Source organism: Macaca fascicularis, chromosome 12, assembly GCF_037993035.2.
Source record: "Macaca fascicularis isolate 582-1 chromosome 12, T2T-MFA8v1.1".
Classification (NCBI taxonomy): domain Eukaryota; kingdom Metazoa; phylum Chordata; class Mammalia; order Primates; family Cercopithecidae; genus Macaca; species Macaca fascicularis.
The window spans coordinates 96,676,882-96,702,454 of NC_088386.1; the positions used below are offsets into that span (position 1 = coordinate 96,676,882).

A 25,573-nucleotide genomic window follows, 5' to 3' on the forward strand; every position below is an offset into this window, starting at 1 on the left:
GTGTTGGTCAGGCTGGTCTCCAACTGCTAGGCTCAAGTGATCCGCCCACCTCAGCCTCCCAAAGTGCTGGGATTACAGGTGTGAGCCACTGTGCCTGGCCTGAAATGTCATTTTTAAGCTTAGTGTCTAATGACATGTTTTGTGCTGTTTTGCTGATTTAATAAATAAGGCCACATACTGACATGAAATAGTGGTTTAGTAATCCCTTGTCTACTCCTGAAAGCTGAAGGCTGAGGAAGGACATGCACATTCTCTCACAGGCGTCACATGAAAAATCTTCCCCATCCTGTAGGACTTACAAGGTCACTTTGGATGCCCAAATGGATGGTACATTCCAGGTGGAAGGTTGCAGATTGTAGGGAACAGTGTCACCACCTTTGTTGTGCATCCGTGACACCTTATATAATCTTTTGTGCACATGTATTGGAGGGTGCTGCATACCAATCTAGATCAGGATCCAAATCAGACACTAGCACAGGAAAGCAGCAGCTGGCCAGGAGGTGGCAGCAACAGTTCAGCTCAAGGCAACTGCTGCTGAGCAGAATGAAGGTCCAGCATGGCCAAGTCTTCCTGATCTTTCAGGGGCACAGGAAATCTGGATTTTTAATGTGTGGTGTTAAAATATACATATATTATCATATATAAAACATACATATATAGGTGTTTCTGTACAGTTCCTGGCTTACAACTCCCCTAGCCCTTGTTACAGTCTTTTGGGTGTGTTAAGCCTCAGGGGCAGCCCTCAGGAAACAATCTCTCAGAGTTCTCCTGCCCTTCCTTCACCCCCAAGGCAAAATCCTAATCTTCTCCCTCCCTTTTCTTTTTTAGAGACAGGGTCTTGCTCTGTCACCCAGGCTGGAGTGCAGTGGTGTGATCATAGCTCACTGCAGCTCCGAACTCCTGGGCTCAAGTGACCCTCCCTCCTCAGTTTCCTGGGTAACTGGGACTATAGGCACCTGCCACCACCCACCCCCTACTAATTTTTTCAAATTAAAATTTTTATTTTTGTAAAGACAGGGTTTTGCTACACTGCATAGGCTGGTCTTGAGCTCCTGAGCTCAGGGAATCCTCCTGCCCTGGCCTCCCAAAGTGCTGGGATTACAGGCGTGAGCTACTGAGCCTGGCCTTTTTTTTTTTTTTTTTTTTTTTTTTTTGAGACAAGAGTTTTACTCTTGTTGCCCAGGCTGGAGTGCAATGGCGTGATCTCGGCTCACCACAACCTCCGCCTCCCAGGTTCAAGTGATTTTCGTGCCTTAGCCTCCTGAGTAGCTGGGATATTAGGCATGTGCCACCAGGCCTAGCTAATTTTGCATTTTTAGTAGAGATAGGGTTTCTCCATGTTGGTCAGGCTGGTTTCGAACTCCTGACCTCAGGTGATCCACCCACCTCGGCCTCCCTAAGTGCTGAGATTACAGGCGTGAGCCACCGCACCTGGCCTTATTTTTATTTTTTTGAGACAAGAGTCTCACTCTGTCACCCAGGCTGGAGTGCAGTGGCACGATCTCTGCTCACTACAACCTCTGCCTCCCAGGTTGAAGCAATTCTCCAGCCTCAGCCTCCCAAGTAGCTGGGATTACAGGCGCTCGCCACAATGCCCAGCTAATTTTGTATTTTTAGTAGAGACAGGGTTTTACCATGTTGTCCAGGGTAGTCTAGAACTCCTGACCTCAAGTGATCCACCTGCCTCAGCCTCCCAAAGTGCTGGGATTACAGGCATGAGCCACCGTGCCAGGCAAATGCTGCCATTTTAAGGCCTACACTTTGGGTAGCAAAAGTAAAGATGTTGACCCTAAATACTTGAGAGGCCTGGGGCCAGTGATAAATATAAAAATGGTTACAAAAGTTTAGGAATGAGCTTTGTATTGTACTATGTTTAAAGTTATCCATAGCATCAGTCTTTTCAAATTTGCTTTATTCAACACATTAAGGATGCTATAACTTATGCTATTAAAACCTCATAGGCTGGGTGAGGTGGCTCACACCTGTTAATCCCAGCACTTTGGGAGACCCGAGTGGGTGGATCACTTGAGCCCAGAAGTTCAAGACCAGCGTAAGTAACATGGTGAAACCCCATCTCTAGAGAAAAAGAAAAAAAAAAAAGCTGGGTGTGATGTGTGCCTCCTGTAGTACCAGCTGCTCGGGAGGATAAGGTGGGTGGATCACTTGAGCCCAGGAGGTCAAGGCTGCAGTGAGCTGAGACGGCACCACTGCACTCTAGCCTGGATGACAAGAGACCCTGTCTCAAAAACAAACACTTAACAGACATTTCATATTTCATCTTCATATCCTCACAACTACTGCCTTTTGTGTAGTAAGTGTTCAAATTTAGGCTATTCAGGATTATGCTGAAGAGTAATTTCACCTCACAGAATGTAAAAAGTACATTCTGAACAATGCCACTGCCTCCACATTTGAATTAGCTGGAACAAAAAGAGTGAACTTCTAAAGTTAGTCATTTTGTTTAAAAGTTAGGCAAAATCTATTAATCAGCCCCCAAACCAACTGATCTTTTATTTTGAGACAGGGTCTCACTCTGTTACCCACCAGGCTGGAGTGCAGTGGCATGATCACAGCTCACTGCAGCCTCAGCTTTCCTGGGCTCAGATGATCGAGCCACCTAAGCCTTCTGAGTAGCTGGGACTACATGGTGGGTGCCACCACGCCCGGCTAATTTTTTGTATTTTTAGTAGAGACAGGGTTTCGCCATGTTAACCAGGCTGGTCTTGAACTCCTGGTCTCGAGATTGGCCTGCCTTGACCTCCCAAAGTGCTGTGAGCTACTGCACCTGTTTACACTGATCTTTTATATGAGTGAAGTGATCATGTATTAAAATAACAAATGATGCTAAGAAGGTCTAGTTTCTGGACTACTGTGAGGACTAATTTAGCAGTCCTTTCACAATAAATTCAGCACTGTGGCAAATTTATAAACAATAAATGTTTGACATCTCCTGTGCCTTTTTTTTTTTGGTAATTTTATTAAGAGTACCCAGAAAACCTTTCAAGGTTTCAGTAGGTCTGTTCAATCTTGCCAGAAGCAAGTTAACACAGTAGAAGAAATTAGAGCCTTAGCAGTCGAGACATAACTGCTAGAGCCTGAGGGACACCGATGTGGACACAAGTCAACAAACAGCATATAATAATATGCCAAGATCTTCACCAGATCTGTAAGATGCACTCATAAAACTTCTTTTGAAGAACTTAAAAATATTCTTAGTAAAAAAGTAGCACTACAAATTTACAAAGTGATTCTATCCAAATTGGCTTTTTATTTATTAATAATAAAGTCTACTGACAGATACTGCTTGCAAATAGTATAGACACAAAAATTATAAAAATAAACCAGTAGATATTTAGGGCAGATGCAAAAATTTGCACATTAGGTCATTATAAACTAGATATCTTAAGCAAAAAAAGCAAGGTGCAAACCAGCAAGTATATTACCAATTGTGTTTTTAAAAGGAGAGAGACAGATACTTTTACATATGCATAGGCTATATCTGGAAGAATACTTAAGAAAATGCTATTAGTGGTTGCCTAAAGAACTGGGTGGATCAGGGAGTGGGCAGGAAACTCACTTTCACTGAATATCCTGTGGTACTATTAAAACAATTTTTAAAATCACATTCATGTACACATTTGTTTAAACATTTTGACTAGAGGTTATATTTAAGACTAAGCCCTTGGCCAGGCGCAGTGGCTCACCCCTGATCCCAGCACTTTGGGAGGCCCAGGTGGGATCACTTGAGATCAGGAATTCGAGACCAGCTTGGCCAATATGGTGAAACCCCATCTCTGCTAAAAATACAAACATTAGCCAGGCATGGTGGCGTGTGCCTATAGTCCTAGCTCAGGAGGCTGAGGCACAAGAATCGCTTGAACCTGGGAGGCAGAGGCTGCAGTGAGCTTAGATCACACCACTGCACTCTAGACTGGGCGACAGTGCAATTCCATCTTTTAAAAAAAAAAAAAAAAAGACTAAGCCCATGGACTTAACATAAAATTACTTTTTAAAAAAATGCCTTTAAAAAAATAAAAGTAAAAAAAGACAAGGTCTTGCTCTGCACCCGTACTGGAGTGCAGTGGCACAATCATAGCTCACTGTGATCTTGAACCCCTGGGTTCAAGCGATCCTCCTGCCTCAGCCTCCACAGCAGCTAGGACTATAGGCATGGGCCACCATGCCCGGATGATGTTTTAAATTTTTTGTAGAGACAAGGTCTCACTATGTTGTCCAGGCTGTTCTTAAACTCCTGGGCTCCAGAGATCCTCCTGCCTTGGCCTCCTAAAGTGTTGGGATTACAGGCATAAGCCATTATGCCTAGCCAAAATTACTTAAGTATAAACCACAAGAAAAATTATTTAAAAATTCCAATGATTTTTGGAAATATTTTCATGAAAGAGGTTTACAAGATAAGAAATGAGTGAGAAATGCTGATGTAGTACATATTTTATTGCAGTGATATTTTCAGGAAGAACTTCATTTCCAAGTGTCGGATATTTCAGGGGGTATGTGATGACTGTAAGCCGACAACAGTAGCCAAGGTGAGCCTTTTCTTCTTTCCTAAGAAAAAAGTCTCGTGCAAATATTTAGGAGGCTTGAAATCATCATTTTAAGGAAAAAACTGAAATATCTTACAGTGAGTTTTAGGTCTACTTGACAGAGGAATCAAGATTAAATTTACAGCCAGCCATTAATATGCTACTCACCTGCATGTTATTCAGGAAAAGAAAAATATGTCAATATACAAGAATAATGAAATGTTTTATTTTTTGTGTCTTGAAAACAATTACTAAAATGTAATTCAGGATTTTATTTCTCTAGCCTGGCTTCTCACTGGTATCATGAAGGTCATGGCACAGACATTAACTGTTCCAAATATATGACGTATTGTTCTGTGCTTTCTAGGCTGGGTAGATACCCTATATACTCTTTGTTTTTCCCACTATCCCAACTGAATAGTAGTATAATATATTCCCTCCCCTGCCCCCACCAAGTACATAGCCTCAATCCAAAAGGAGAAAGCTGGATCACCCACCTCTTCCAATCTATACCTTTTAAGTTGTTTTAGAAACAGTAAGAGATGACCTGCCTTCTCCATTACACTCGTTGGTTCTGACACACAGAATAGCAAACAAAGCCAATTTACGTGATGCCCATGTCTTGATACTTCCACACTCTGGAACAAACACACTTGCAAACAATCAGCTCGGGGAGTGTTAAAAGGCCCTCAAAAAATTCAGAATATCTCTAAGTATAAAATATTTCAAAAACATCCAGTTCCAAATAGTCCCTGAGCACACTGTTCATTCCAGCAAGAAGTCTCCAGAGAGGTAATGAATGAAAGGCACATTTTCTCCAACTTGAGGACCGCTGCATAGTACTAGACGGTACCAGCCAGGCCGATCAAAAGTTCTAATTGAGGACATCCCCCACCCCTTCCCAAATTTAAATCTTGTACACTGGAAAAATAATTTAATGTCAGATGTAAACACAACACTTTCAACTAGAGGAGTGGCAGCTGGGGTAAAACCCTTCCATGGGAGGTTCAAGAATAAAGGAAAGCTTCAAGCCTCCTCTTCTTCCTTTTCCAAGAAATCAGTCAATGTTCCATTATCAACAGGAATTAATAAATACTCTACTCCATCAGTTCCCTGAAAGATTTAAGAATACCTGTACGTTAGTCATTCATAAGAGGTATATGAACTCTTCTATTGTAGAGGCTAAAGAAAAAATGAATTTATTTCTTTGATGTAATATTTTAAATATATAAGTATAAAAATTAAGGCAAAAGGGCACACAGTCATATATACTTAAATATATGGAGTTACAGTTAAACAGCCTTATAGTGGAAAAGACAACTAATTAGAGGGTGGGTAGGTGGGTATTTATTTTTTTCATTGTGCTTTAGATCATTTTCACTTTCCTGCCCTGTCCGGAATCTAACACTATTGATGTCTCTATCCTTTCTTCCTCCTTTCAACAAGATCCTTCCCTTTGGCTTTTCAATATTTAATACATTTAAGTATGTCCAATTTTTCAGTAACCCTCACTAGACATCTTCATTCCTCTCCATCTATCACATTATCTCTGCACTTCTCCAGGCAAGTTGGCTATGATGGCAGTCTCCATTTCCACACCTCATTCAACACAGTTCAACTGAGCTACTGCTCCCATTATCACATCGTTTGCTTAGACCATCAGGAATTTTATATTCCTAAATCTCACAGACATTCTCAGTCTTCATCTTTTTGGCCTCTCAGCAGCATCTGACACTGCTATTTTCTCTGCATTAAAACATGCTTCTCTTGGCTTCTGTGACATCACATCCTGGTTTTCTTCCTAGTTCTCTGGCTGTTTCTCTTACCTTATCGTTTACTTGGCTTGTTAAATGTCAGACTTCTGGTCTTATCTCCTAGCTCTCTATTCTCACTAAATGTCCTCCCTTTAGGTAGTACCCCCAATGCCTGGTTTCAGTTATAATCTAAATACATAAGAATCATAATCTTCTCTCTCCAACCCAGATCTTTCCTCTGGTTTCTTGTCCTAGGTATCCAACTGCATAGTTGACATTTCCATCTGGAAATCTCAAAGGAACCTCAAACAGAGTTGTCTAAACTGATTAAGATCATGAACTCATCATCTGTCTCCCTAAAATGCCGCTCTTTCTGTGTGTGTGTGTGTTGTTCTTTTTGAAATAGGGTTTTACTCTTGCCCAAGCTAGAGTGCGGTGGTGTGATCATGGCTTACTGCAGCCTTCACCTCCCAGGCTCAAGTGATCCTCCCACCTCAGCCTCTTGGGCCTCTTGGGCAGCTGGGTGTGTGCCATCACAACCAGCTCTTTTTTTTTTTTTTCCCCGTAGACAGGGTCTCGCTGTGTTGCCAGGCTGGTCTCGAACTCCTGGGCTCAAATGATCTACCCACCTTGGCCTCCCAAAGTGCTGGGATCACAGGCGTGAGCCACCACGTCTGGCCTCCTAGTCTTCCTTTAGATCTCAGCTCAGTGGTCTCTTCTGATATCTATCCATAAATAGGTCAAATCCACCTATTTAAATAAACTCTTTCAGAACTGTACTTTCTAATCATAGGACTTCCTTACAGTTAAAATTTTATGTATGTGATTACTTGACTAATGTCCATCTCCCCCATTAGACTTTAAGCTCCATAAGAAAAGCAATCAGGTTTTTGCTTACTACTGTATCCTAATACTTAGTGCAATATCTATGCAGTTAATACTCAATAAATATAGACCAAATAAATGAATGAGCAATAGGGAAAAAACAAAAGAACAGAATTATTTGACTCACACCATGTTTCTAATTGCCTATTACTCTGGACTAGAACATATGAGGAGTTTTCTGCTCTGCTCTGCTCTGAAGCAGGGTACTTCTACCACGGCTCTTTCTACAAACTCAAATGGCATATCCCCTAAATGAATCTGCGACCCAACATGGGACGTCAGTTTCAAAATCAGGTCTGAGTCAAAGGTATACTTGTCCTTAAGTAAATGATATAGACTATTCCTGGCATACAATGCTACAACAGTGGAGTCTTACCTTCTTTGTTCTTATAAGCTTGTGGTCCCTAAATTCAGTTAACTGGGCCCGGAGTGTCAGCTCACTATTGACGAGGAATGCCTCCCGACACTGCTGGTAAAAATCTTGAAAAGAAAGGCCTGGCAAGTTCAAAAGGATATGAACATAAGTCAGCACTTAAGACATGACCCAGTATACAAACACCCATACAAAAGAACACAGAATAAAAGTGCTATTTGCATGTTATCCCAGAGCAGTGAACAAGTATTGATAGGACTTTTAAAGAAGGAACAAGTCAGTCATGAGAGCAGAACAATTATTAAAATGTTTGTTGAAATCATTTCTGCCAAAGGGGAAGACAATCTCCTAAGATGCCTAGAATATGAAAAATATGTAATTGGCAGATACACATCCATAGTTAGCACAGAACATTTTTAAAGTAAGCTGGGTTTGTCTTTCAATTTGTGTTGGCAAACACCTTGCTCAGCAGTGGATCTGTAGAGCTGCTTGAAAATTTGCTATGTGGCAGACATACCCATCATGAGTGACCACTTACTGCTGTGAAAAACTGCACTTCTGTCATTAAATTCCAGAGAAAGGAAATGTATGGGGTAAAACAAAAATTACACAATTGAATGTCATAAATATTGGATACCAGTGTAAGAAGGGTTATCCTGGTTGTCCAGCTGGTACTTTATTAGTAGCCTGAAAATTCCCCTAAAAACAAAAAACAAGAATTTAAATCCAAAATGTTAACATCAAAAGGTAACAACTAATAGCAAAATACACAAAGAAAATGTCAAATACTTGGCCTATCTGCATTATCTTCTGTTCCTCCAAGGAATATCATATCCTTGCCTACTTAAACAGAAAGCTTTTTTATTTCTTCTAAAGAAAAATATAGGCTGAGTGTGGTGCCTCACACCTATAATCTCAGCACTTTGGGAGACTGAGGTGGGAGAACTGCTTGAGCCCAGGAGTTTGAGACCACCCTGGGCAACACAGTGAGACTCTGTCTCTATAAAAAATTTAAAAATCAGCCAGGCATAGTGGTATGCGCCCATGGTCTCAGCTACTCGGGAGGCTGAGGTGCAAAGATCACTTGAGCCTGGGAGCTTGAGGCTGTACTTGAGTGACAGACACCCTGTCTCAAAACAAATATGAAAATATTTTTTTCTTACTTTTTAGGTTAGCCTTGGTAGAAAAGCTGGAATACAGAATAACATCTAAAGAGAAAAATATCAATCCAATATCCATTAACACTTGGTATTGAGATCATATGGGGTATGCTGTTGTCTCAAATCTTTGTGGAATGAAGCGGGTGGAAACACCGTAAATTCATACATTTATATACTGCATATACCACTTTATACCTTGCTTCTTCACTTTTTGATTTTTCCCACGTCTTTAAAACTTCTCCTAAACAAGTTTTTCTTTTTTTTTTGCCATATGTAAGAAGAACTTAAGGAAGTTTTAACAGCTGCTTATCTACCATGTACCATAAACTTACCATTTCCCTACTGGTTTGGATGTTTACATTATTTCTAATTTTAGATTAAAAATAACTCTTAATGGATGACTGGATACAGAAAAAATAATTCTGCACTAAATAAAACTGTACCTATTTCTTCATATTCTGAATTATTTCCATAGGAGAGTGAACCAGGTAGAATTATGGGATTGGAAGCAGTGTTACACAAACTAAGACTCCCATCAGTCCTTGGGTATGCCAAAAATTCAAAACTTATATGCATTTTCATTTTTATGCAGGTCCAGAAAACAATGACTATAGTCATATTTTGGATCATCTCAATGAACACTTTTTTTTTTGAGACAGGATCTCGCTCTGTTGCCCAGGTTGGAGTGCAGTGGTGCAATCTTGGCTCACTGCCATCTTGGCCTCCCAGGTTCAAGCGATTTTCATGCCTCAGACTCCTGAGTAGTCGGATTACAGGTGGACACCACCACACCCAGCTAAATTTTTATACTTTTAGTAGAGATGAGGTTTTACCATGTTGGCCAGGCTGGTCTTAAACTCCTGGCCTCCAGTGATCCACCTACTTCAGCCTCCCAAAGTGCTAGGATTACAGGAGTGAGCCACCGCATCCCGCCCTCAATGACTACTTTTTAACTAGGTACTACTACTAACTCCAGAGCTGAATTTTGGTTAAAATTTTTATTCAATCACATACCAAGTAAAGGCTAAATGATACTGGAGTTTGCAGAATCAAGCAAAATTTCAAAATAGTTCAAATAAGAAAATGCTGAGGTCAGCACACAGACACTGAGGCATGCCAAACTAAAAAATACTTGCATTAGACTGGGCATGGTGGCTCATGCCTGTAATCCCAGCACTTTGGGGGTCAAGGTGGGTGGATCACTTGAGGTCAAGAGTTCAAGACCAGCCTGCCCAACATGGTGAAACTCCATCTCTACTAAAAATACAAAAATTAGCCAGGTGTAGTGGTGCATACCTCTAGTCCCAGCTACTTGTAGGACGCTGAGGCATGAAAATGCCTTAAAACCTGGAGAGGGAGGTTGCAATGAGCTGAGATCTTGCCACTGCACTCCAGCTTTGGCGACACCATGAGACTCCATCTCAAAAAAAAGCTTGCATTAGAGTAGCCATTGCCATATTTAATGTTGTGAGTTCTCACAATGCATGGACCCTCAACTTTACACACAATAACTTCCAACAGTCCTTCAGCAATTAAGGACTTTTATTATTAGTAATAACAAAACTGAATGAAGACTTTGTCCCCAATTCCATCAAAAAATTTCATTAGATAACCATTTAATGCCTATTTCAATTTTTATTTTATTTTTTTGAGACGGAGTCTCGCTCTGTCACCCAGGCTGGAGTGCAGTGGTGCGATTTCGGCTCACTGCAAGCTCCGCCTCCCGGGTTCACGCCATTCTCCTGCGTCAGCCTCCCAAGTAGCTGGGACCACAGGCGCCCACCACCACGCCTGGCTAATTTTTTGGTAGAGACGGGGTTTCGCCGTGTTAGCCAAGATGGTCTTGATCTCCTGACCTCGTGATCCACCCGCGTCGGCCTCCCAGAGTGCTGGGATTACAGGTGTGGGCCACCGCGCCTGGCCTTTTTTTTTTTTTTTTTAAGACAGAGTCTCACTCTGTTGCACAGGCTGGAGTGCAGTGGTGTGATCTTAGCTCAGTGCAACCTTTACCTCCTGGGTTCAAGCGATTCTCCCTCCTCAGCCTCCCAAGTAGTTGGATTACAGGCATGCACCACCATGCCGAGCTAATTTTTGTATTTTTAGTAGAGACGGGGTGTCCATGTTGGCCAGGCTGATCTCGAACTCCTGACCTCAAATGATCTGCCTGCTTCAGCATCTCAAAGTGCTGAGATTACACGCATGAGCCACCGCACCCAGCCTGCATATTTCAATATTAATGCAAGGCTTTATTTTTATTTTTTGTAGAGATGGGGTCTCACTATGTTGCCCAGGTTCGTCTCAAACTCCTGGCCTCATGCAATCTTCCCTCCTCAGGCTCCCAAAGTAGTAAAATTATGGGGTGAGCCACTATGCCCGGCCGAGTTCAATGCTAATCTTATCTTCAGTGTTCAAATCAGCTTTATAGAGTAACAACATTCATTAAAATTAGCATTTGAGGGTCAACATTTGAGTCTTGTGGTGATGGTACAGCTGTATACATGGAGGTAGTTATACAAGGCTACAGGTAACAAAACTGCACAGAAATTTACACACACACACACACACAAGTGCAGCATGTATAATAGCGAAATCCAAATAAGCTTGATGGATGGGATTACAATAATGTCAATTTCTTGGTTCTGATACTGTACTGTGGTTATATGAGATGGTGGTGGTTGGTGGAAGTTGGTGCTTTGGGAGGAGGGTACATGAGACTTCCCGGCATGTATTTTTGTAGCTTCTTCTGAATCTATAATCATCTCACAACAAAAAGTTAATCCCCCCACCACAAACACACAAGTAAAAGAAAAATAAATTGCTGGGGGGGTTACAGAAAAAGATATCCCCAAAGTCCCTGTGTGCACCATCCTCTATCTATCCCCCTTCATTCTTCTCCAGGGTTAGTACCTAATTATTTTTAAATTATTTTTAGTACCTAAAAATACCTAATTATTCTGAATTAGGTATTTTTCATTTCCATGCACATTTAAAACTTTTATTCATATTGATATATACATTTGAACACTATATGTTTTATATGGTTTTATTTCTACACCGAACATCTGTTCAGTTCAGCATTTGTCCTAAATGAAAATATCTGGTTTGGGCAATATATATCATCACACTACTATCATCCCATATAAGTCAAAATCCTGGCTGCCAATGCCGCTTCTAAACCTAGAATGCAGCTGTGCTGTGGCTTCAACTCTGCTCACTGATTTATTATTCTGTTGCATTGAGATGTTTCTATTTTGAGCCAGGGTATTTATTTTTAAATTTTGTCTATTATGCTGTGTGTTTGGAACAAGAGGGGATGAAAGGAAAGAGTGAAAAGTATTATGCCATCTTGACCACAAGTGTCCCTTTGTTGCTCTTTAAAAACAAAAAAAGAAATTGTCTCTGCTAGACTTGCTTGTTTCTTCTTTTTTTTTTTTTGAGACAGAGGCTCACTCTGTCACCCAGGCTGGAGTGCAGTGGTGCCATCTTGGCTCACCGCAACCTCTGCCTCCTGGGTTTAAGCGATTCTCCTGCTTCAGTCTCCCAAGTAGCTGGGATTACAGGTGTGCGCCACCAAGTCTGGCTAATTTTTGTGTTTTTAGTAGAGGCAGGGTTTCACCATGTTGACCAGGCTGGTCTCGAGTTCTTGACTTCAAGTGATCCACCCGCTTCAGCCTCCCAAAGTGCTGGGATTACAGGTGTGAGCTACCACACCCAGCCGACTGTTTATTCTTTAGGAAACTAAATTTTCTTTCAAATTTAAAATAAAAAAATTCATTTACATTTTGATTAATTTATAGATCTAATACCTATTTTTTGGAGACAGGGTTTTGCTCTGTCACCCAGGCTAGAGTGCAATGGCGTGATGTTGGCTCCCTTCAGCCTCCCCAGCTGAGACTATGGGTGTACACCACCACACTCAATTAATTTTTAAAACTTTTTGTGGAGATGGAGTGTCCCTATGTTGCCCAGGCTGGTCTCAGGCTCCCAGCTGGAGCAATCCTCCTGCCTTAGCCTCCCATAGTGTTAGGATTACAGGTTTGAGCCACTGTGCCTGGCAAGTCTAACACATTTCTAACATGGAAAGAATTTCTACTCTTATAATAGTTAATCTACCCACCCAAGAACACAATATTTCTTTTCGTCTATCCAGCTCTTAATTATCTATTCTCAGCAAGAATTGTCTATTCTCAGTGTTGTTATTTTTCAACACTTCATCTTGTTAAATATAATTCTATAATTTTATGCTTTTGTCAGGGGGTAAAGTTTGTTACTAAAAGCTTCTTTCAACAGGCTAATTATGCAATTTCTTTCTTATTTTTTTGAGACAGAGTCTCACTCTGTTGCCCAGGCTAGAGTGCAGTGGTGCAATCTCAGCTCACTGCCACCTCTGTCTCCTGGGTTCAAGCAATTCTCCGGCCTCAGTCTCTTGAGTAGCTGGGACTACAGGTGCGTGCCACCACACCTGGCTAATTTTTATATTTTTGGTAGAGATGGGGTTTCACCATGTCAGCCAGGCTGGTCTCGAACTCCTAACCTCAAGTGACTTGCCTGCCTTGGCCTCCCAAAGTGCTGGTATTACAGGCATGGGCCACTAAGTCCAGCTAATTATGCAATTTACTTTTTGCTGGCTTATGCTATAATCAGCTTGTGTTTATTAATTCAGATATGCCTCTTGGTTAGGCTGCTGTAAGGGCTTGACTGGAGACATCATACAGTGATGTTTTGGAGCTGACATATCTGGATCAAAGTCTTTGTGCTACTGACTATCCACCTTAGGATCAAATGAGGTATTGCATATAAAGTACTCAGTGTCTGGATCAGAATATTCAATATGTAATGAAAAATAACCATAAAATTTAAGTAAAAGTCATGAAAAGTCTGCTTTTTCTCCATTATGACCACTCAGGTGCTCATATTCCGAAATATATTAAGAAATAAAAAGTTGGTACTCTCACTTTATTACTGAGCAATATGACAGACTGCTGTTGACTTACCTGCCTACCCCATAATCCAGTACTGGTAACTATTATTACTATAATTTCTCTTAATCCTTCAAACTAACTAGGGACTTCAGTATCACCATTAAAACCTAGTAGTACATATCTTAAAATGTATAGTTTTTAAAAAAGAAATATGGTTTTCATCCTTACCTTGCATTAGGGGTAAGGCTTCGTAAGACATGAGTAAGGGAGCTAAGTGGCAGGGATCCAGACTGCTTCACCAGAAGAGAGTTCTCATAGGAGGTTTCTTCAGTATAAGGACTATATGTGGTAGTTTCATACCAGAGCCAGTTAAAAAGACTCTGCTTTGCATGATCCCACACTAGCACATGATCGAAGAAAACAAGAATTACAAATTATTTTCATATTGTCATGATACTAGATTCCACTTTACAAAAGAATGAGAAAGGATTAAATAAAAATGAATCCCCAAGTTTTTCATTTTTGCCACTTCCATATCTAAATCAGTAACTCACAATCTAATTTCATTTTCAACCAACATCTGAACCTTTATTTTTATATTAAGCATAAATTAAAAGCATTACCAATGCATTCTTTTTAAAAAATTAGAAATGTTTTAACATTTTCTTCTACAGGATTATCAGAAAGTCTATACATTAAGTTCATAAAATAAATGCTGCAATATTACAAGAAGAGAAGGAGACCAAAATAATAGTTGGGTCTTTTCTCTCCTTTTAACTTTAGACTAAAACATCCTTATTTAGTATCTGAATTTTTATTTCAAAAAAATATGTTCTAAATTAGATTGAGAACACATTTTTGGCAACCTGTGTTTTTAAACATGTAAAAGGAGGAAAAGCATTCTAAAAACAGTAAAAATTTTCTGATTTACATTAATACTATGTTTTGTAAGACTGATATCTCTAGAAGGAAAAATAGTAACACTTAACTTACTGAGAGGAGCGTTGAGGTGGTCAATGGATGCTATAAGGTAAATGTTATGCAAAGATGACAACTGACCAATGATTTGCTGGCTCTTCTCTCCTCTCAACATCTGGCTATCCAAATTGTGGATGAGAAGGAAGAGTTCTAAAGAAGAATCTAAAAAGAAAAGAAATCCAATTATTATTATTATTTTTAGAGGGTCTCACTCTGTTGCCTAGGCTAGAGTGCAGTGGTACAATCATAGCTCACTGCAGCCTCCAACTCCTGGGCTCAAGCAATCCTCCCACCTCAGCCTCCCGAGTACCTGGAACTACAGGCGCACACCACCATGCCTGGCTAATTGTTTTTTTGGTAGAGACGGGGTCTCACTAAGTTGCCCAGGTTGGTCTTGAACTCCTGGACTCAATTTGGCTTCCCAAAGTGCTAGGATCACAGACGTGAGCCACCATGTCCAGCCGCAATTGTTATTTTTAGTGATATTTCAGTGATTATTTCCTCTACCACACACAATGCCTAGGTATTAAAAAATATATTAAAGTAGTATAGGATAAAATAATGATTGCTTAGGGGTATGTAATTTATTTGAGAAGATATGTCATTTACTCATAAAATAGACAAGACATGATTAGCACTGAAGTCAGGCCCTACAGAAAGCAGCTTTTTTGTGTGTGTTTTTTGAGACAAGTTCTGGCTCTGCTGTCCAGGCTAGAGTGCAGTGGCAAGATCCCAACTCACTGCAACCTCGACATTCCAGGGCTCAAGCCATCCTCCCACCTTAGCCTCTCAAGTAGCTGGGACTATAGGCGTGTACCACCACACCTAGCTGATTTTTATATTTTTTGTTGAGATGAGGTTTCACCATGTTGCCCAGGCTGGTCTGAAACTCGTGACCTCAAGTGATCTGCCCGCTTCGGCCTCCCAAAGTGCTGGGATTACATGTTTAAAGGCAATTTTATTTTTATTTATTTATTTTTTTGGAGACAGAGTCTCGCTCTGTTGCCCAGGCTGGAGTGTAGTGGTGTGATCTTGGCTCACTGCAACCTCCAACTCCCAGGTTCAAGCGATTCTCCTACCTCAGCTTCCCGACTAGCTGGGATTACAGATGCGCACCACCAGGACTGACTAATTTTTTGTATTTTTTGTCGAGACAGGGTTTCGCCATGTTGCCCAGGCTGGTCTCAAACTCCTAACCTCAAATGATCCACCTGCCTCGGCCTCCCAAAGTGCTGGGATTACAGGTGTGAGCCACCGCGCCTGGCTTTTAAGGGCAACTTTATTTTTAAGGTACACTGTTGATCCATTAACACGGAACCCACAGTCAAGAACACTATAACTCATAACTGAAGGAAGTTTACATACACAGGCATTTTTTCCCCAAGGCACATCACAGCCTTCTTGTGCTTGGGAACACTAGATAGCATTCTAACACTATGCTTGGGGGCCATTTTAAACAGCCAAATCACCGACACAAAAGCAGAAAAATGTGAAAAACATAGCACTGAACGGACTGCGAAAAGGATGCTTGTTTATAGTATGAGAGTTGAAACAAGACGGCAAAGCATTGCCTTGTTTGACCTCTGCTTAGAATGTGTACATTGGGCAATGCAAACTTTTTGCCACTCTGTGCATGTTTCACTTTGCAAAAGTGCCAAGAGTATTGATTTTGGGATTATAATAAATGTTAGCAAGCAGGAAAATTTGTTATTATAGAATTTGTGAATAATGAGAATCAACTCTACCTGTTTTCAAATGTGTACAGTTGGTATAAAAATGTATATTGTCTGGCTGGGCTCATGTCTGTTAATCCCAGCACTTTGGAAGGCCCAGACAGGCGGATCCCTTGAGGCCTAGGAGTTTGAGACCAGCCTGGGCAACACAGTGAGACTCCATCTCTACAAAAAATTTTAACAATAGCCAGGCAGATGGTGTGTGCCTGTAGTCCCAGCTAATGGGGAGGCTGAGTTGGGAGGATCACTTGGGCCCAGGAGGTTTAGGATGTAGTGAAATGTGTTTGTGCCACTGGATCCCAGCCCAGGTGAGAGAGAAAGACTGTGTTAAAAAAAAACCAAAAACAAAAAAGTATACTGTCCATTTCTATAAAGAACTGTAGGTAAAATGGGTGTAGAAGTGTGAAAGGAAATTTGGGACAGAAAGCTTTTCAGGTTGGAAACAAAATGAAGACAAAACTAAAGAACATGCCAGAATATTGACAAGATAAAAGTACTATGGAAACAGAGCTAGGATTATTGACATTATCAATAAAATTATCCATCAAAGCAGTTAGGCATTCTCATGTACTTCTCTTAATTTAGTCATTATTAAATGGCAATTAACTATCAGAGACTATATAATGCTATTTCCAATTTTCTGACATACTCACATAACCAAAACATTCACACCAAAAGAATCAGAGATCTTAGTATATAAAATTATCCCAATGTAATGATATATACACAGAATAAAGAAATAATGTTTTATTTATTTATTTATTTTTAGATAGAGTCTCACTCTATTGCCCAGGCTGGAGTGCAGTGGTATGATCTTGGCTCACTGCAACCTCTGCCTCCCAGGCTCAAGCACTTCTCCTGCCTCAGCCTCCCAAGTAGCTGGGACTACAGGCACGTGCTACCATGCCTGGCTAATTTTTTTTGTATTTTTGTAGAGACGGGGTTTCACCATATTGGCCAGGCTGGTCTCGAACTCCTGACCTCAGGTGACCCACCCAGCTTGACCTCCCAAAGTGCTGGGATTACAGGCGTCAGCCACTGTGTCCAGCCAAGAAATAATGTTTTATAAAAACATTAAACAATATAAAAATATCAGACAAAGATGTAACGCTCAAGTGGAGGCACTTTACACAAGCAAAACAAAACCTGAAAATTATTCTGAAATAAATTAGCTGGGCTTGGTGGTGCATGCCTGTAATCCCAGCTACTTGGGAGGCTGAGGCAGGAGAATTGCTTAAACCCGGGAGGCAGAGGTTGCAGTGAGCCAAAATTGCGCCACTGCACTTCTGGAGTGTTTTATAAACAGAAAGAGGCTTTTGGATATACAAACTTAAGAAAGTGGGACTAACATTTTTCTTCCCTGTTAAGTTCACAGAAAAGGTTCATAGAAAAAGGTCAAATTATTTTAGAGCACCAAGATAAGTGCCATTATTAAAATAATCTTTTTGGGCCAGGTGTGGTGGCTCACACCTATAATCTCAGCCCTTTGGGAGGCCAAGGCAGGAGGACTGCTTGAGCCCAGAAGTTCCAGACTATCCTGGGCAACATAGCGAGACCTCATCTCCACAAATAATACAAAATTAGCTGGGCACAGTGGCACACGCCTGTGATCTCAGCTACCTGGGAGACTGAGGTGGGAGAACTGCTTGAGCCCAGAAGGTCAAGGCTGCAGTGGGCCATGATGGTGCCACTACACTCCAGCCTGGGCAACAGAGAGACTGTCTCAAAAAATATATATATAAAAAATAATAATAATACTGTATGTATATGTATGTATATAATACATATAATATGTATGTATAACTGTACTGTATGTATATAAATACATGAATAAGTAGAAGTATATGCTTAACTTTACCCTAAAACTACAGAGCATCTACTTCATGTTACCTTCTTTAAATCTCTTTACTATCCAGTCTAGCTGATCCAGTATACTGCGGAAAGTACCCATATGATCGAGGACTTCTTCTGTTATAGAATTCAGGACCTATATCATGAATGTGCAAGAGGTGCCACATTAATTACAATTTATTGTCATATACAACTAGAAAATCAAACCTTTTTTTATAAATTAATAATGAATTTGGATTTCCCAAAAGTTTTAAAAAATCACTTTTAAAAATTCTACTGGTACTCGATGAATTATATCTAATTCATTGTTTTTTGCCTAAGTTGTGGCTAAAAGAAAATAGAAAAGAATAGCAAAGATATCAACGTAATAGGTAATATAAGAGGGCAGCAAAAACAAATGAAAAAGCTCCCAAGAACATGAGAAACATTAGAAAACTACAGTTCTATCAAAGGAAACAGGACACAAACACTATAGACACTTTTAAAAAGGAATACTACATGACTCAATATCCAGCACCCAAAAGATTTCATGTTCAAATGAGGAAGAGAGATTGAGCATTTGAAATAAAAATGATCTATGATAAATGTATTGTAAAACTATAGTCTTCACATCCTGTTGCATTTTAAAGCATTTTCACAGCATGTAGTTTGTTTTTTTTTTTTTTTTTTTTTTTTGAGAGGGAGTCTGGCTCTGTCGCCCAGGCTGGAGTGCAGTGGCCGGATCTCAGCTCACTGCAAGCTCCGCCTCCCGGGTTTACGCCATTCTCCTGCCTCAGCCTCCCGAGTAGCTGGGACTACAGGCGCCCGCCACCTCGCCCGGCTAGTTTTTTTTTTTTGTATTTTTTAGTAGAGATGGGGTTTCACCGTGTTAGCCAGGATGGTCTTGATCTCCTGACCTCGTGATCCGCCCGTCTCGGCCTCCCAAAGTGCTGGGATTACAGGCTTGAGCCACCGCGCCCGGCCCCGAGTTTTTGCCTAATAAAGCATTTTCATAGTTTATAACAAAACTGAAGACCCCATAATTCCCTTCTTTAGAAGTACCACTGATACTCAGTGTAGTAAACAAAACTAACATATTTTCCTAAGTTTTAATACATGTCAGTTACAACGTAGGACATTCAAAGATGGTTTCAAAGCTAGATTCTTCTGAGTCCAAACACATGGTATTAAGCACTATACAATCCTACTACCGTGAAGACTAAAACAAAAATTCTTTAATACTCCATCCTCATTTATGTGGAGGCATGAATTGGCAGAGGATATAATGTTTTTCCCTTTAACATTTTGAAACTTACTGATTTCACACTGATTCCGGGAAAGAAGCCATTGATGACAACGTGAATGGAATCTTGCAGCATAGTGGTTCGAAACCTTTCTAGTAAATCTCTCTTAGAACCCAAACCATAAAGCACAATGTTGAACCCAAGGCTGTTAGGAAAGACAGTATTCATGCAATTAAACTTCAATACCTCTTATTACCAATTTTATTATCAACCAGTTTCCTTAAATTAAGCTTATAAAAAATACAGGAAAGGGGTAAGGCACATTGGCTCAAGCCTGTAATCCCAGAATTTTGGGAAGGCAAATGCAAAAAAGTTTTTCATATATGTATATATACTTTTTTTTTTTTTGAGACAGATCACTCTGTCACCCAGACTGGAGTCCAGTGGCACTCTTGGCTCACTGCAACCTCAGCCTCCCAGGTTGAAGCGACTCTTCTGCGTCAGTCTCCCAAGAAACTGGGGCTATAGCTGTGCGCCACCACACCTGGCTAATTTTTATATTTTTAGTAGAGATGGGTTTTTGTCATATTGCCCAGGCTGGTCTTGAACTCCTGGGCTCAAGTAATCCACCCGCCTTGGCCCCCAAAATTGCTGGGACTACAGGTATAAGCCACCACATCTGGTCAAAAATATTTTTATTTAAAAAAAAAACAATTAAAAAATTATCTGGGTGTGGTGGCAGGTGCCTCTAGTTCCAGCTACTCAGGAGGTGGAGCTGGGAGGATGACTTAAGCCAAGGAGTTTAAGGCTGCACTGAGCTATGATGGTGACACTGCACTCCTGCCAGGGCAACAGAGCAAGATAGTGTCTGTAAAAAAAAATTAACTAAAATTTTTTTTTCAAGATGGAGTCTCGCTCTGTTGCCCAGGCTGGCGTGTAATGGCACCATCACAGCTCACTGCAACCTCCGCCTCCCGGGTTCAAGTGATTCTCCTGCCTCAGCCTCCCCAGCAGCTGGATTACAGGCGCCTGCCACCAGGCCCGGCTAATTTTTATATTTTTAGTAGAGACGGGGTTTCACCATGTTGGTCTCGAACTCTTGACCTCAGGTGATCTGCCTGCCTTGGCCTCTCAAAATGCTGGGATTACAGGCATGAGCCACCGTGCAAGGCCAGGAATCAATATTTAGTGATTTAGCTATCCCAGTTCTTCCTCTTCCTTCCTAAAAAAAAAAAAGTATTCTTTTCAAAAATAATTATTGGCCGGGCATGATGGCTTACGCCTGTAATCCCAGCACTTTGGGAGGTCGAGGCAGGTGGATCACTTGAGGCCAGGAGTTCGAGACCAGCCTGGCCAACATGGTGAAACCCCGTCTCTACTAAAAAATACAAAAATTAGCCTGGCTTGGTGGCAGGCACCTGTAATTCCAGCTACTTGGGAGGCTGAGGGAGAAGAATTGCTTAAACCTGGGAGGTGGAGGTTGCAGTGAGCTGAGATCGCATTACTGCACTCCAGCCTGGGCAACAGAGTGAGACTCCATCTTAAATAAATAAATAAATATTTTTTCCAAACTCATACAAGGTAAAGGCACAATTTTATTATCTGTATACCAATTTGTTCAGTAGCTTCACTGTAGCTTCTATTACTTTTCAGATGACAGATGACTGGAGGCAAGGGAGACCATTGCCAATAAGAGCTCTAAAAAGGCCGGGCACGGTGGCTCACGCCTGTAATTCCAGCACTTTGGGAGGCTGAGGTGGGCAGATCACGAGGTCAGGAGATCGAGACCACCCTGGCTAACACGGTGAAACCCCGTCTCTACTAAAAATACAAAAAATTTAGCTGGGCATGGTGGTGGGTGCCTGTAGTCCCAGCTAATTGGGAGGCTGAGGCAGGAGGATGGCGTGAACTCGGGAGGCGGAGCCTGCAGTGAGCCGAGATCACACCACTGCACTCCAGCCTGGGCGACACAGCGAGACTGTCTCAAAAAAAAAAAAAGTCCTAAAAATTTTACAGGCTGGGCCGGACGCGGTGGCTCAAGCCTGTAATCCCAGCACTTTGGGAGGCCGAGACGGGCGGATCACGAGGTCAGGAGATGGAGACCATCCTGGCTAACACAATGAAACCCCGTCTCCACTAAAAATACAAAAAAATTAGCAGGGCGTGGTGGCGGCGCCTGTAGTCCCAGCTACTCGGGAGGCTGAGGCAGGAGAATGGCGTGAACCCGGGAGGCGGAGCTTGCAGTGAGCCGAGATCGCGCCACTGCACTCCAGCCTGGGCGACAGAGCGAGACTCCGCCTCAAAAAAAAAAAAAAAAAAAAAAAAAAAAAAAATTTTACAGGCTGAAGCAGAGTTGAAATTGATAGATTAAATTGAAAAGGTAAGCAGAGGTCAAGTAACAAAGGCCTTGTTAAGTCATACTAAACCATTAATTCACTAATTCCAAGGAGAATGAGCATTTATTTATTTTGAGATGAAGTCCTGCTCTATTACCCAGGCTGGAGTGCAGTGGCGTGATTTTGGCTCACTGCAACCTCCGCCTCCTGGGTTCAAGCAATTCTCCTGCCTCACCTTCCCAAGTAGCTGAGATTACAGGTGTGCACCACCAAGCCTGGCTAATTTTGTATTTTTAGTAGAGACGGGATTTCACTATGTTGGTCAGGCTGGTCTCGAACTCCTGACCTCAGGTGATCCGCCCACCTTGGCCTCCCAAAGTGCTGGGATTACATAGATGTGAGCCACCGTGCCCGGCCAAGAATGAGCATTTAAAAGTAACTAATGAGGGGTTAACAGAAAGGTTTTAAGTAAGAAAGTAACATGTTCTTTTCAGAAAGATCACATTGGCTATGTTTGGGGAATGGATAGGAAGGAACAAAACTGGAAGATTAATTTAGCTGTCATGGAGAAAAATGTAAACATGTCAAGAACTTTATAGTCAAGCCAATAAGATTTGGAGACTGATTAGATGTGGAGACTGATTAGATGTGGAGACTGAGTAAAAGAATACTTAAGAATGGCTCAGTGCTGGGCGCGGTGGCTCATGCCTGTAATCCCAGCAGTTTTAGAAGCCAAGGCAGGAGAACTGCTTGTGCCCAGGAGTTTGAGACCAGCCTAGGCAAGATGGTGAGAGATGGTGAGACCTCATCTCTACACAATAAAAAATTTAAAAAATGAGCCCAGGTATGGTGGCGCACATCTGTGGACCCAGCTATTCAGGAGGCTGAGATGGGAGGATTGCTTGAGCCCAGGAGGTTGGGGCTCCTTGAGCTGTGTTCACACCATTCTGGGTGACAGAGTGAGACTCTGTCTCTTAAAATGAAAAAAAAAAAAAAAAAAAAAAAAAGAAGAATGATTCAGTTTTCTGCCATAGGCAACTACACAAATGGAGTGACTAACATTCACTCATTCACTCTGCTGGATAGCAGGGGCAGGTGGAAACAGTGGACTTCAGATGAGCTTAATTTTATGTATGTTGAATTATTTACAGGACATCCAAGTAGAAACTGCTAATATACATTCAGATATCCAGGTCTGCTACTGCGAGTGAGGTATGGGTTGGAGGTTAACTGTTACATGAGTCATTCATATACAGAAACCAACTGAAGCCAGAAGAGTGAATAAGCCCACCCAGAACACCAAGCACTAGAGGTCAAGCTAAAGTCCAACTCCATGACTGTTTATGAAGGTCAAGCAGAAACAGTATTTATGTGATGCTCTCTGGCAATGCAGGATAACCTAGAAATGGAAGAACAGAAAAGAGGTAACCTCCAAAGGTAGAGATTACAAGGTCAAAGCACAAAAATAAAGAGGCAAGGAATTCAGAGAGCTAGCAGTTCCAATGAACTTGCTGACTATAAGGTCTCACCTGAGAAGCAAAGCAAATTAAGTTATCGTAAGTTGACATACTGGGAGAAAAAAATAATGATGGGCTAGAGATGGGATTAGAGTGAAGAGCTTACAAATTTATAATGCACAGATCCATAATTAGTTATTGAGAGAAGCCGAGGTTCTTGCAGAAAAGTTAATCATTCCCTTCCTAGCATAACTTTTTTTTTTTTTTTTTTTTTTTGAGACAGAGTCTCTCAAACCCCTGGGCTCAAGCAATCCTCCTGCCTTGGCCTCCCAAAGCACTGGGATTATGGGTATGGGTCACAGTGCCTGGCCCATGGATCTACCTTCTTATTTACCTCAGTGACAATGTAACTGTGAGTGTGCATGTATATTCACATTCGTGTACATTTTAAGCACTTCCTTATGTTCAAGTCTTTTTAACTGCAAGGATAAAAGTAATTATCATAAAAATAAAATACTATGTTTTGATTTCACTCATTCTTCTAGGCATTTTAGTGGAAATTTAAAATTTAATCTGAGGTGTGTGAAAATAATAAAAGTGAAAAAATATTCTAGGAAATAATGTTAAAATAGTAAATTAATGCTTATAGAACAAATCTGCTCATAAAATTCTGAAAGTCTGTAGTACACAAACATAAGATTAAAGTAAATATTATCCTTTCATTTAAAGAACTATGCTGTGGAAAACTGGATTAAAATCTAATTGGTATATTTATTAATCTTGACAAATTAAATATACAGGTTTTTTAAACCAGTAACATAATTCTAAGAAATGCTATTTATCTTATCAATGGCTGTCAAGTCTGATAAACACAAATTTCTTAAAAACTGTAGAATTTCTGGGAAGAGTCATACAATAAAGTGACATTTCTATATGAGTCATAATGTCTATTTTTACATTTATTTTTATATATGACTAAATATATCAAACTCATTGTAAAAAGAAAAATGTTAACTTACTTTAACATATTCATGTAAATATGTATTATTCTTTATTTTACAAGGGTTTGTAATAATACTTACTGTAATTGCAGCATCCATTTATGAAATAATTTTTCATACTGTTGATTTAGTTGTTTAAGTTCGGCAGAAAAGGAAGGGGAAACCTTGCTCAATAAGTTACGCAATGTTTGCTTTAAAAAAAGGAGGAAGGGAAAAAAGTCATTCTCAAACCACAGATAGCAGATCAATCCAAACAATTTCCTTAGAAGTTGAGCTTAGAAGAAGCCAATTGGGATATTACTTTAATCTGGTTTGGCAATGAGTGTATCAACTGATAAACACAATTCTTAAAAAATAATTTGTTTTCTTAAAACTGTTAACATTCTTTTTAGTAATAACAGCAAAGAATTTCATAAGTTTTGTCCAGAACCATTTAAATGATTATAAACTCCAAGAATAAGGTTTTAATTTAATTCTCAGAAAACATTAAAGGTAAAGAATTTATTTACCATTATCATTAGTAAAATAAATCTGTATCACTGCTCCTCTTCCAAAAGCTGTTTCTAACAAATCCTTTATCTTTGATAAGTATTGCAAATTTTTAACAACAATAACATAAATAAACTGAGGAAAGTGCATTGCCCTGTACCCCAAACTTGGAAAGTCATGCTGATGAATTAGAGATCATTTTTTGAAATGAAAACTCCAGCAAAAAGCTGCACATGGGTCTTCACTCTGGCACTACCATGTTTTCATGATTCCACCACCTTTCAAGTAAAATATTCTTTAAATACTGAAGATTAGAGTTGCGATAAATATTTCAGGTACTCTGGCTTGTACAGTGTTTATTTAGTCACAGTTAAAGCAAAACAGGACTACCTTTAAGTAAAATTGTTAACTAGGTTGCTAAAAAAAAAAAAAAAAAAACTCTCTTATCTCTTCTGAGTTCAGAGCCCTGAAAAAGCAGAGAAAGCACTAGTATCTTTTCCAGCAGTCATTTACACTGGATTATCTGATCATATTCACACTTGAGTGTGAACTCTAGAATGTTATCTCATGTATGTACTTTCATTTCAAACTTTTTTTTTTTTGAGACAGAGTCTTGCTCTGTCACTTGCTCACTGCAACCTCCACCTCCCAGGTTCAAGTGATTCTCCTGCCTCAGCCTCCTGAGTAGCTGGGATTACAGGTACATGCCACCATGCCTGGCTAATTTTTGTAGTTTTAGTAGAGATGGGGTTTCGCCATGTTGGGCAGGCTGGTCTCAAACTCCTGACCTCGTGATCCTCCCGCCTTGGCCTCCCAAAGTGCTGGTATTATAGACGTGAGCCTCTGTGCCCGGCCTCATTTCAAACTTTA

At 40.6% G+C, this 25,573-nt stretch overlaps 2 protein-coding genes across 23 annotated transcripts in view; one reads left to right on the forward strand and one right to left on the reverse strand.

Annotated features, from left to right (window-relative positions):
• Positions 1 to 25,573, forward strand: part of NIF3L1 (NGG1 interacting factor 3 like 1) — a 105,353-nt gene that overhangs the window by 43,312 nt on the left and 36,468 nt on the right. For 5 of the 20 annotated variants that reach the window (XR_012421357.1, XR_012421356.1, XR_012421355.1 and 2 more), the window contains one exon: positions 4,460 to 4,544. The exons of 13 other annotated variants lie outside the window; for them this stretch is intronic. Coding sequence is in view for 4 of the 7 variants with exons in the window: in XM_074009715.1 (XP_073865816.1) it covers positions 4,460 to 4,539 (80 nt within the window). In the remaining 3 variants the exon portion in view is untranslated. Of the gene's footprint in view, positions 1 to 4,459; positions 4,545 to 6,550; positions 9,165 to 25,573 lie in introns of those variants that run through there. 2 more of the 20 variants (XM_074009716.1, XM_074009714.1) reach the window with 1 other exon arrangement.
• Positions 4,435 to 25,573, reverse strand: part of ORC2 (origin recognition complex subunit 2) — a 60,103-nt gene continuing 38,964 nt past the window's right edge. For 2 of the 3 annotated variants that reach the window (XM_005573888.4, XM_005573889.4), the window contains 8 exons: positions 24,296 to 24,405; positions 19,493 to 19,625; positions 18,237 to 18,333; positions 14,629 to 14,775; positions 13,864 to 14,035; positions 8,191 to 8,252; positions 7,557 to 7,675; positions 4,435 to 5,654 (listed from right to left, as the gene is read on the reverse strand). In XM_005573888.4, the coding sequence (XP_005573945.1) occupies positions 5,568 to 5,654; positions 7,557 to 7,675; positions 8,191 to 8,252; positions 13,864 to 14,035; positions 14,629 to 14,775; positions 18,237 to 18,333; positions 19,493 to 19,625; positions 24,296 to 24,405 (927 nt within the window). In that variant the 3' untranslated portion in view covers positions 4,435 to 5,567. Of the gene's footprint in view, positions 7,046 to 7,556; positions 7,676 to 8,190; positions 8,253 to 13,863; positions 14,036 to 14,628; positions 14,776 to 18,236; positions 18,334 to 19,492; positions 19,626 to 24,295; positions 24,406 to 25,573 lie in introns of all 3 variants that reach the window. The other variant, XM_045368357.3, reaches the window with a different exon arrangement.